The sequence below is a fragment of the Doryrhamphus excisus genome, chromosome 18 (assembly GCF_030265055.1).
Source record: "Doryrhamphus excisus isolate RoL2022-K1 chromosome 18, RoL_Dexc_1.0, whole genome shotgun sequence".
Classification (NCBI taxonomy): Eukaryota; Metazoa; Chordata; class Actinopteri; order Syngnathiformes; family Syngnathidae; genus Doryrhamphus; species Doryrhamphus excisus.
Genome location: NC_080483.1, coordinates 8,562,948 through 8,576,082, shown reverse-complemented (window position 1 = coordinate 8,576,082; position 13,135 = coordinate 8,562,948). Strand labels below are relative to the sequence as shown.

At 37.9% G+C, this 13,135-nt stretch overlaps 1 protein-coding gene across 7 annotated transcripts in view; it reads right to left on the bottom strand.

The window, feature by feature from the left end:
• Window positions 1-13,135, bottom strand: part of atp2b2 (ATPase plasma membrane Ca2+ transporting 2) — a 99,308-nt gene that overhangs the window by 34,939 nt on the left and 51,234 nt on the right. For 5 of the 7 annotated variants that reach the window (XM_058054534.1, XM_058054533.1, XM_058054535.1 and 2 more), the window contains 7 exons: window positions 11,936-12,193; window positions 11,654-11,779; window positions 9,260-9,385; window positions 9,016-9,048; window positions 7,240-7,332; window positions 3,818-3,859; window positions 1,590-1,751 (listed from right to left, as the gene is read on the bottom strand). In XM_058054534.1, the coding sequence (XP_057910517.1) occupies window positions 1,590-1,751; window positions 3,818-3,859; window positions 7,240-7,332; window positions 9,016-9,048; window positions 9,260-9,385; window positions 11,654-11,779; window positions 11,936-12,193 (840 nt within the window). The remainder of the gene's footprint in view (window positions 1-1,589; window positions 1,752-3,817; window positions 3,860-7,239; window positions 7,333-9,015; window positions 9,049-9,259; window positions 9,386-11,653; window positions 11,780-11,935; window positions 12,194-13,135) is intronic. The other 2 variants (XM_058054536.1, XM_058054538.1) reach the window with 2 other exon arrangements.

Genomic DNA, 13,135 nt, shown 5'->3' with positions numbered 1-13,135 from the left:
CAGTTTTGCAGTGCTTGGAAATGTTCCCCTTTCACTATAAGGTACATTTGTGGTTGTATTGTGGCACCCACTATGTGTTGTGGCCAAAATGCTTTGGAAGACATGCTAGAATACACGTAATACAGATATCCTTAAAGTTTTATAATCATTATGCAAATGTTCAATGACTTACATTGATAGTTAGTTGCTAAGTGTCATGCATGTCCCTGAAAAGACAATTTGCTCGATTAGCGGCCATTTGTTCATTCATTTATTTTGCATGCCCTTATCCTCACTAGGATTGTGACAGCCAATACAGTAAACAATAGCCAACCATGCAACTATGAACGCTCCCTCTGACAAAACCCACAATGCAGACGAAACATTCTGCACCCAAATGGCATAAGAAGTCAGCCGGACCCCTGGACCGAAGCTACACCGAAGCAATGGAAACGACATAGCTGGAACAAACAAATACTTGGCTCTCGGTGTACGACTTAAAGGGATGATTACACAACAGCATGCGTCAACAAGGACACAAAAACACCACAGCCAAATAGCGAAAAGCCATTGTCAATGAGTCAGTAATTTCTACATTCCAACCAAGTAGGTTGTTCCTTAAAATTCTAAGGAAATGTGAACTTTGAAAGTGTCTAAAGAAGAGAGAAATGGGAGGACATGTTAATATCTGTTCATGCTAGAAAAGTGTATAGTGAGGGCTTTTACAGCGTTAAAACATATATAAAGATGATAAATACAAAGAATTTTTTTTTTTTTTTGCTAATTTTTTGTTACTTTCAGTCCTGTTACTCAAATGAGTAAAGTTGGTAGAGATGGGCTAGTTTTATCAGATTTACAGCTGCAGACGCTGAATAGACGACATAGGTGTACCTAATGAAGTGTCTGGTGAGTACATTTCAGTCTTGTCAGAGAAGCTTAGCATATCTGCATGAGTCACCACATGTCCCGATTTTTTCTGCACTTCGCTGAACCTCAAGTCACCTCGCACAACTTCAAAGTAGCAGCACCATCAGAGAAATGATAGTACGCCACACAAAAAAAAACACACACAGGGGGAATGACACAAACTCCCGCCATGAACAAAGTCCAAAAGAATCTGTGCGCCAAGAGCACCTTAGGATCCAAGCGTGCCGGATCTATGCTAATCCATCCAACAGCATCACATTGTTCCGACACCACGTCCTCATTCCGTCACTCACGCCATCACGGGCTGATGTAAGGGCTATGTCACTATGACAACAAGAGCTTCTTGAAGGAATTCTCAGAAAAGGAAAAAATAAGGCTTGTACTAAAATAGCGCCTCAATGAAGGCCTTTGCTATGATGAGACCTTTACATGTATGTTCCATGTCACGGCTGTACCAATGTAGTCATGTCCTTCTAGAAATGATGCACATGTGACTTCTCCACATCATCAACTGTATTGGAAAGAGGTAGGTCCTCATACACAAAGTATCATCAGATATTTGGATATATGTGTTTAGTGTTACCAGTACTGATTTTTCTATCTAAAATGCAGTTTCCACACAAACAAAAAAAAAATTGACATTGAAGGTTCCTGGGTGTCTGCATGGTTTCCCTTTGCTCTACCTGCTTTGCCGATCTGAACAGCCAGCTTGGTGAGCTTCCCCTGCAGCACAGACTTCTCCTTCTTCGGGATGGACACCTTCTTTCTCTCTTTCTCCTCCTCTCCTCCCTCCGCGCTCTTCAGAGGCTGCATCTCCATGGCGGCGGCGCCGTCCTGCTTCTTCACTGCATAGAGCACAGAGAGCCACAGCACGCGGCGCTGTTAGGAAAAGGTGACTTTCCGAAAGGCAGAACACCAAGAAGGGGGAAAAACAGGGAGTTAGGTGCTCACTTGAAAGAAAAGATGGAAAGAAATTATGTAAATATGGCGTTTTGTCATAATTGGGAACAACATCAAATACAAATATTAATTAGTACAACAATGTCACAAGGAACAAGGATAGATTCAGAAATATTATCAATAAACACAAATGAGAAGAAAAGATTACCAGATGTACAGACAACTACTTTTTGTACATATTAATTATATTTGTTTTCTATTAAAAAGTTATTTTACATGATTTAATGTATATTTCAAAATGATGCAATAATACAGTATGTAATAATATCTTTAGTCTAACTAAGTAAAGACAATATTTTTAAAATAGAAAAATGATTTAATACAGTTAATCACAGACTTAACTACTGAATAGAAAATACAAAATAGAATGGTAAGAATAAGTTTTATTATTACAAAAACAATAATTAAAGTAGTGCAGTCTTGATTTATTAACTATTATTTATTACTATTTTTTCTAGTATCATACCATATATACTATAATCACATTAACGTTAACAATTATTAACCATTGAATACTACAGAATAAAATAGGAATAATAAAAAATATTTTAAAAACAAAAAAACTATATAAAAAATGTCATAATGTCCAGTTTAGCATTGTGTTAATATTTTAGTTTTAATTAGTTTGCATTTATTAACTATTTTTTTTCACATATTTTATATATTCTTAAACAGTACTAAATAATAAATAAATAAATACATTTTTAATTTTAAACAATTTCATTATTGACATATATATAGTATGGTTATTTTATATAATTGAAATAATAATAATATTCTACTCACAACCTAATGTCCTGTGTTTAATGCATCACGATTAAAGCTCAAGAACAAAATCCATCTTGATCTGATTGAGTCTATTCCTCCAAATGTTGCTTCTTCTTTCTCTTTGGACTTTTCCCTTCAGGGGTCACCACAGCAAATTAATCTCCTCCATCCAACCCTGTCTTTCGCATCTGTCTCTCTCACACCAACTACCCTCATGTCCTCCTTCACTACATCCATAAACCTACGACCTGGCAGCTCTAAACGCAGCATCCTTCTACCAATATATTCACTATCTCTTCTCTGGACATGTCCCAACCATCTCAGTCTGGCCTCTCTGACTTTATCGCCAAGGCCTCTAACATGTAATGTCCCTCTCATGTACTCATTCCTGATCCTATCCATCCTGGTCACTCCCAATGAGAACCTCAGCATCCTCATCTCTGCTACCTCCAGTTCTGCTTCCTGTCTTTTTCTGTTTTTTTTAGCTGAAACTCTTCTATCACACATTACGTCTGACACTTTTCTCCACCCGTTCCATCTTGCCTGCACACGCTTCTTCACCTCCTTTTCACAATCTCCATTGTTCTGAACTGTTGACCCCAGGTAGTTAAAATTCTACACCTTCTGTATCTCTTCTCACTCTTCCGCTTGGGTCCCTCTCTCCTCCAAATGTAGCATGTCATAAAAAAAATTGCCAAAACTGTGTATTCTGTTTCCTTTTACCATATAGCCCACATTTACATAGAAGTACGTAATTCATGTTGACCCAAGGTAAGATATAGGTTCTGTGTCAAAGGGGTTGTAGTTTGCAGTGATGACACTGGGTCGATTGGTGAATTTTGGGATGGTTTCGGACATGAACACGTCACAGAGGCTGCTGCTCGCACGACAACACAACAAGAACAACGAGAAGAGGAGGACGACACAGCAGTGGCAGCATGAGCAGTAGGGGAGAAGAGGATGTGGTAGAAGCTAATAAGACAAGAGGGGTCAAGTAAGGGGGGGGGGGCAACACCAAGCAACTATTTAATTGTCTGGGAAAACTTCAAGACGTGCACAATCCTCCTGGAGAATTTAATGTCGGCTTTCAACCTGCATTTGACCCACAGCGTACACTGCACACCATAAGAGGAAGAAGAGGAAGGGGAGGAGGAGGAAGAAATGAGAGATATGGTGCGGTTACCTTTAATCTGGTTGCTCTCCATATTGCCATCTTGCATTTTACCTATGATGGAGACATACAAGACAGTAACAACAACAATAACCAAGGCAGACAAGTCAACAAAGAAGGACGGAAACAGTGAGGTACCACTCCCATGGAAAAAAGCACATAAAAAACAGGGAGACAGGAAAATGACTTTTAATACATTTTTGCAACATAGAAAGTGATAGGTGAGTGTTTTGTGATTGCATTAATTAAAAAAAAACTCCTCATGAGACAATACAAAAGAATATACTTTAAAGTAGTCAGTGGCTTCTCCAGCAGTGTCAATTTACAGTTCATTGACAACGAGTCAACCCACCATTATTGTCTGAATACCTGGCAACACAAGCCTAATGGTGGTGAATTTGTGGTGAAACACGAATTCCAAAATGTCCTGTGACATTCTGAGAGAACCCAAACGTGAACAAGATGCCTGAGGAAGATGAAGTTGAAGGTGATGGAGTAGCAAAGCATGTCTCCTCCACATTAGAACAACAAGAACTAGATTCAAGTATTCCATGCCCAAGAGGATTAAGGTCGTGATAGATAACAATGGTGTTTACTCACTGCTAACAAATGAACAATTTGCCATACGGAATTTGGGTTGCCATATTTAGACAATTTGACTTAAACATGTTGACTCATTTCAGCAGATAGTGAATGCATAAGATGTACACTGACTACTCTAAAGAATATCAAGCTCTATACTACTGTCCTGAGAAGATACACTAAAGTGGTTGTGATGGGTGTGTACTGTAGTATGTGCATTTTTATGGTATACAGTGGAACCTCGGTTAGCGTCCACTCTGGTTAGCTAGTTTTTTTTTGCTTAATTTTGAAAATGTATACCATAATTTTGTGTCTGTATGCATGCATTCTCAGGTTAGCGTACAATCTTGTGTTGTTGTTAATACACTACATGAGTCCAATTGTGTTATTAATGTATTTTTTAATCAAAAAATGCACTTCCTGGTTAGCATCCTATTAGCTAGCTAAACAAAATGGCAACCGAAACTGGCAGTGACATCACATCGCCCATCTATGATGTATTTAACAGTTGATTCAACACAAAACATGTTTTTGTCGTTGTCACAATTATCATTTTACTATTTAACTGCATATAAATTACAAATGAAAGGGATAAATCAACATTTAAGGTACTTTAGGTTACCTTCAGTTCAAAGCGACTTTTACCTTTATATGCATTTTGAATTGTTTTCTGCATGTAAAACTATAATAATGTATTTCAAGTTAACATGTTTGGCTTTTTGAAATGGAGAAATTGGACTCACATTATTTCGTATGAGAAAAATGTATTTGGTTAACATGATGCTAATGACGCTAACCAAGCTTCCACTGTATTTTGCACATCATTGCAACATTTAGCGCTAAACATTGACACTACACACAGGAGACAGTGCGCATAAAGTGTGTGTGTGCATGCAAGATCATGAACACACACATACGCATACAGTGTGTGTGTGTGTGTGTGTGTGTGTGTGAGAGAGAGAGAGAGAGAGCGAGAGAGAGAAAGAGAGAGAGGATAAGCTTGAAAGTCGGAAAAAAAACAAAAAAGCCTCCCACACGATGAAGTTATATAAGGAGGAAAAAAAAATCTAAACTTAAGTTTTGGGACAGAGAATTTAATTTAGAGTCTTGTTCAAGGAAAGACGAGCTAAACATTATATTTGCCAGGCAATAAATCTTCCATCACACACCGCAATGTTCTCCATGGCCGATAATGACAAAGATAAGCATACATCGTGGAAGAAATAAGACATGATGGAGACACAATGGCAGTGCCGCAATCGTCGTCATGGGTTTGGAATAAAGAGTGGACCTGACCATGACAAATGACAACCGTTCCATCCCGGGATGCGGCAAGGTCGCCATTACACAAATAACCGGCCTGCCGCGACTCCGGTCTCCAAGGAGACGCCCCGGTGCGACGGTGAAAGGAGTTCATCTTTTATTATTTGAAAAGGCAGAGAGAAGGAGGATTTGTTCTGTAAGTGATCCCTGAGGAAATGAAAATGACGGCTCTTTTGGATGATTTTGATATTCAGCTGAATAAATGTGACCGATGTCGACATTAGTCATCAGTCATCATGCTGTTTCATTGTTCATTTCTACTATCAAGGAAGCTAAATAGCTAGTCAATGAAAGTTGTGGCTGCTCATTCGCGGAAAGCATCAGATAATGAGGTTTGCGCATTGGGAAGTGAGCCCTGAAAGATGTTTTGCATGGCTCTGAACATAGGCTGCGGATTTCTGTGCAGGTTATTGTGTGTAGCTCCTCTATCAGAGTCCACAACTCAATACAAAGCGTTGAAAATTAGCTAAATTCCAACTAATACAAAGAAACACATGGAGTCGAATATCCTAGCATTGGAATTGTGCCTCTTCTAAATGTGTGTAATCTATAGAATGGGATATCTTTTGTCTGGAATATATTCTGTCAATATAGTATAGTATAGTATAGTATAGTATATAATGAATTAAAAAACACATCCGTGGGAAATTAACACTACTCGTGCTACTGCAAAACATCTAATCTATTCTGCAACATAGTCTGAATTTACAGCACAGGGGTTAATTGTTGCAATTAAATTGTGTTACACTTGAATATACTTAAACTGTTTATACTGTTTAGCTAAACCACAAAAAAAGACAAGGCTGTTAGTCGAAATTTGAAAACTAATGATTTTCACTTTATTAATCTTTTTGAGTGCATAAGAAATAAAAAAAATAAAAAAATTATTCTATTTGAAATATTTATTTGATTTTTTTTTTCAAAAATTCAAATGTTCAAATTTTTTTAACTTTATTATTTCAAATAAAATGTTAACCTTTTTTGTAAAAGTAGGAAAATGTAGCTCTATTTGGTCACACGGTCAAATCACATGGCCGACAGAACCAATGTTGTAACAGAAGTAAAGAGCAAACTGCTCTGTCATCATACATAAATACTGATGACGACTTCTTTGTAAACAACAGTACACACAACAGCTGAGTAGCGTAGAAGACATTTGAACGTGCATGCAGAGGTAGATTTTCACCTGACGCTAATTACAGAATCTGGCAATTATTAGTTTTTCTTTTTTTTGAGTCGTGTAAATCCAGTTTAGCGAGGGCCAGAAGAATCTAGAAATCCAGAAGAATTGTAGCTTTATGTTCTAGATGACAATTAATATATAATGAATTATTTTTTACCACACTTTGGACACCCCTGTATTATAGCTTCTGACCAGTTGAGATACTGGACCATCAATAACACAGTATGGGGGGGAGTCAAACACACAAACAAACAAGTCCAGACAGTAGGAAAGTGTATGGAAACCCAAAGTAGGGGAGTAAGAAATGCATGGCAAAAGATGATCAGACAGAAAGAGATCAACCTACCATTAATGAGGTTGGCACCGCCAGGGGCGTTAAAGCCTGCTGCCCCATCCGTGGCTATAGTGGCGATGGGGTGGATGGGGGGGTGCGAGCAGTCTAGCCAGTAACAATGGCAGCCCCACATACATGGACAGAAACACACACACATCAACACACACAAACAACAGAACAGAAATAACATAGTTATAGGACATTTAAGATTGTCAGCATATTACATTAAAGACACAGTACCAGTCATAAGTTTAGATGCATCTAAAAAAGCATCTGTAAACTTCTGCCTGACACTAATGTGAGGTATTTTGTCAATATATTTAATAGAAGTGAACACAGCAAACAACATCGGACAGACATGGAACACATATTGGTGTGATTAGATTTTGAATGGAAATGAAGCAATACGTTCATGCTGTGCAAACATAAGCAGCGCTGACTCCGAAAAGTTGCTCCCCTGCAGGGATTTGAATATTTTTTTTAGTTGGGCAGCTGCCACTTCAACTTTGCAAAGCGAAAGTTGAATTCATTTTAATGGAGTAAAAAAAATCAGATAGATGCCTCCTGGCCGTTTTTCCGGCCCAATGATTTAAGTGTTTAGCTTTATGTAGTCATTAGATGTGGTCACATTGGCTTTTCTTCTTTCAAAAAAAAATGATTGCAGTGTAGTATTGGCATATTTTGGAGAAGGAAATCTTACAAAGTGTGTTCATGTCAAAACGCTCAGTGAACTTAGAAGACAGGAGGCGAACTGAAGGCGTTACGTTCCAAAACCACCCACGGATGGCAAAAATAAATAATAGGACTTTTGACCGTTCCCAACTCCTGCTAGCTGGTCGTTGACATTCTTCTCCTATTTCAGACCAACATTTGCAGTAAAAGTGTATTGCTCAGTTACTGCTGAATGCTGAATCATAATTCCCTGTAGATATTGTTTACAAATATATTTGTTCAAAGAACTATTTGGATTTGGTTTTATTCTGGTTGCAATTATTATCTAAAAATGAAAAAAAAAAGATCATATCGTAATACTGACCCTGTATTAATTCATTCATTCATTCATTTTCTACCGCTTATCCTCACGAGGGTCGCGGGGGATGCTGGAGCCAATCCCAGCTGTCTTTGGGCAAGAGGCGGGGTACACCCTGGACTGGTCGCCAGCCAATCACAGGGCACATATAGACAAACAACCATTCACACTCACATTCATACCTATGGACAATTTGGAGTGGCCAATTAACCTAGCATGTTTTTGGAATGTGGGAGGAAACCTACGCATGCACGGGGAGATCATGCAAACTCCACACAAAGATGGCCGAGCGTGGAATTGAACCCGGGTCGCCCTGCATTCATGTGACACCAAAATCTGTAACATCATCCACGTCTAGCTAAAACATATTTGAGAGTTGCTACCTGTAGGACTGGAATGGATTGAACACAAGATAATTTTCGGAGCAGTCTACATTTTACCAGTTGGCCTGAAATGGCATTTTTGATCACTTCCAGAATGGAAAATGCTGGCAATTATTTTTTTTTGCCCTCCTCACTCGTGCATGGCAATGTTTACTTCTTATCTTTTTTTTACATTTCTGCAAACTACTGAGGCTCATTGGGACAGCAAGGATATATACAAAAAAACACAAATAGACGGCTGTAATCATGTTCTCACACTTAAAAAGATGCACAACCTGAGAAGAAGGTGATTTATGGGGTTGGGTGGGGGGGTTCTATCATTAATAGGGGAGAGAGTGCCACCACCTGTAGGGTCAGACAAAGAGAATACTATACCTGTGTTCTGGTGTCCGTCTTCCAGTGCGCCTCCTTCAAGGCAAATGTGGAACAATGAGAGAGTAAAGTACAGAAGTCTCCTGCAGCTCAACTGCAGCTCACAAGCCAACCATCACTGAGTATACACGTTAGTTTGATAGTCCATTTGTAAATAATCACAATTATGTCCTTTTATGCCAGGAAACATTTACTGTATGACTCATGTTAGTTTATTTTTTTCTAAAAATAACCTAAAAGATCTTGCCTTTCTTTTCTTTCTTCTCCTCCTCCTCGACGCCGGCCCCCAACAACGTGAAGATGATTCCAGTCTGAGAGTTGACGCCCACTGCGGTCACCACCATGCGCCCCGACCCCTCCATCACATGGGTCCCTAGAGGTATATATTCACAAGTGTATTTCACGACTTACTGTACTACTTTCTGTAGTTTTAAAGAAATATTTGGCCTTAGCTCAAATGAATGGTTCTCACTATTAGGCAGGAGAACCATGTGACGTCTCACAGCCAACCAGAGAATAATAAGTACAATCCAAAATATGCAAATAATTTAATTTAATTTAATTTAATTTAATTTAATTTAATTTAATTTAATTTAATTTAATTTAATTTAATTTAATTTAATTTAATTTAATTTAATTTAATTTAATTTAATTTAATTTAATTTAATTTAATTTAATTTAATTTAATTTAATTTAATTTAATTTAATTTAATTTAATTTAATTTAATTTAATTTAATTTAATTTAATTTAATTTAATTTAATTTAATTTAATTTAATTTAATTTTTGTGGTTGGAGTCTTACTGAGAGGTGTTTCTAACATTTTGATTATTGAGTCATTTTGCTTTTAGTTATTTAGGAACAACACAACCACAATTATGATGACAATGTTAAACTAAAACCACATAATGCTTATCTGTACATAATAAACTGTCCAGTTAATATATTGTGGTACGTTCCACTATGTGCCAAAATAGTAATATTGTTTCAAATAACTAATAATAAGCTCTTTTCCAGGTCAAAAAAAATGGAATTTAATCCTTCCTCTAAAATGAACAGCTTGCTTACATTCACTAAAGAGGATTACTGATTTCTTTGTCCTAAAATATTTATCTAATGAGCTATAGTTGTGACATATTTCATAATAATGGTGTGAAGCCCCTCAAACAATGTCAGGACTGAAGCTTTGCACACACACACACACACACACACACACATAGCATGATTAACCTTTGGGAGAATGTGGGTGAATTTGAGGCTAATTAATGAAGGCGGCAAAACGCCACACTGCTAATTATCCAAAATGCTAACGAGAGATTAATCCACATTTTGCTTATCGTAGATATTGTGCCACTCCTCCAGCTAGAAAGAATGTGGGCTATCTTATCTGATGCTGCAAATGCTTCAAATCTGCCATAAAGATAGCGGACGCCAAGCCTGGAGATGAGAATTAACGATGCTGTTGGTTTCTATGACTTCATGGCAAGGTAATGAATTGCACACATTTGTAAAGGGGAAAAGACTGGATGATGTTTATTGTATTGCATCATTTTTTAAGGTCCCATATTAGATCATTTTTCAACAATTACCCGAAATAGACTTAGAGGTGCCATACTTGTGTATTTCAAAATTATTCTAGCTGGTGTTTGAGCAATAAAATTGTTTTTTTAGTATGCCATTTAGTGTGTCTGTAGCATAGATGCTAATGAGCTGTTCGTCCACTTTACGTACTCTGTATGTCTACACTTAAGTAATCAATGCCATATATCACATACAACAGTGTAGCATCAAGGACCTACAGGTCCCGTGTCTGATGCTGGTCTGAGCTGGTATCATGTTCAAGAGGAAGGAGGGTCTTTTCTCTTAAAAGTGATCAAGTTTGGTGGTCACAAAAAGGGTGGTGCAAACTTATAAATAACATGTTTTCATGACATTATTTCTCCTCATAATATTATTAGTTTATTCTAATACAATTGTGACTTTTTTCCTCATTATAGTAAGATTTTTTTTTTTATATTGTGACTTTTTTTTACGTAAATAATTTTTTTTGGGTAATTTTTCAACTATTTCAACTGTCTTTGTGGAAATTTTCCTTTTGTAACATTATTACTTTATTCCCATAACATGATAACTTATGCAAAAATAACAACTTTATTTTTGTTTCATTTATTTCTCATTATATTATGACTTTTCTTGAATATTTCAACCTTGTGCAAATAAAATGACTTATTTTTTTCCCCATAACAGCTATGTTATTATTTTCGTGAAATTACTTTTGATACTTTTTAACTTTTTATATTAATATTTTGACTTTATGTTTTATTATACAGCTGATTTTCCCTTGTTAAATTATATTCTTAGAATGTTCCGCATGTCAAAAAAAAAAACAAAAACAAAAAAAACCTTGGACACCCTTACTCTGGAGACACATATATATATTAATTATATGATGTATATTACATCGTCAAGTCTTTAAAAAGCGACTTTGGCATAATAGGAGACCTTTGACATCCACTCCTAAACTAATTTCATAATGATATTGGTTTATTTCTTAATTTTATTGCGTATTTATTTCAACATGTTCGTGTTGACTTCATAGGTGACAGATGGATGTGGATGCCACTGTTGAAGGGTCATCATACCAGACAGCAACATGGGGTCCTTGTCCGCAGACTTCTTCACGTGATCAGACTCTCCAGTCAGCGACGACTCGTCAATCTTGAGGTCATTGCCCTGAATCAGGACTCCGTCAGCAGGAAGCAGATCACCTGTCAAGCACACCAAAGTTCATCATTTCATATGTCCTTACAGAAGAGTACTGTATGATGATAACCGTAGAACAGGAAGTGGAACACTTTGTTGTTTCAATGCAGCAAAATATCTGCCATTATTTACGTGAACGACCACATCAGGTGAACACCCACCATATTTGATTTGTGCGATGTCCCCCACCAGTATGTCCGCCACGGGCAACTGGATGACTTGGCTGCCACGCACCACCTGGAACTTCTGCTCCTGTTCGATGCGGCTCTGCAGCCCACGGAACTGCTTCTCTTTGGACCAGTCATTGAAGGCGGTCACCAGCACCACGCACACCACAGAGAGGAGGATGGCGGCACCTTCGATCCAGCCCGCCTCCGCCTCGCCCTCGCCTTCCACGGCACCCTTCGCCGAGCCGCAAGCTGCATTGAAAGAAAAAAGGGGTTGAGATGTGGGATTAAATTGCGTTTACCACCACTCTCAATTAACTGTCACTTGAAAATAAACACCACACCTCAAATAGATGGCACCTTTATACATTATTTATACATTTGAGCGGGTGTGACTCCCTTTACTCAGACTGACATCACCATATGCTGTAGTGGAGGGCTTGACCCAACACACTTAGCACACAGGATCTGTAAAACTGACCTTTGTAGTGCAGCTTTAAGGGAAAATGCTGCGGTATTGAAGCAAAACGACTTCAAATTTAAAGAATTAATTGGCAACTCCAAATTGTCCATAGGTATGAATATGAGTGTGAATGGTTGTTTGTCTATATGTGCCCTGTGATTGGCTGGCGACCAGTCCAGTGTGTACCCCGCCTCTCGCTCAAAGACAGCTGGGATAGGCTCCAGCACCCCCGCGAGACATCTGAGACATAGATTACATACACTCATCCATGGCATAGTAGCGTGAAAAAAAAGTTCTCCATCTGCATCTTGTGTGTCTGCCAGCAAAAAAAAAAAAAAAGACAACTTCTGAAATGAAATGGACTCTGGCTGAAATGACCTTGGGAGATTTCTTTTCTGCTCATTTGTTTGCTTCACTTCAGACGGCTGCCCTGCAGTGTGGAAGAAGCGCGCTGACGGAGCGTGGCATATTTGGGAAAGAAACAAGGCCTATTCCCACTCGTCTTCATGTAATACTCTGGGAGCCATCACTGTGCAACTCACTCCTGGCTAGTTGAGTTAAAAAAAAAAAAAGACTCATTTGATTTGGACTGGAAAACACTGGCGGCTCATGCAATAGACTTCCTGCTGTGAACATTTTATTTGCTATTTATTTACCGTTTGAAATTTGACTTCCATCAACCTATCAGTGGATCAATAAAAGCAGCGTGTGTTGCTTTGCAATTGAATAAT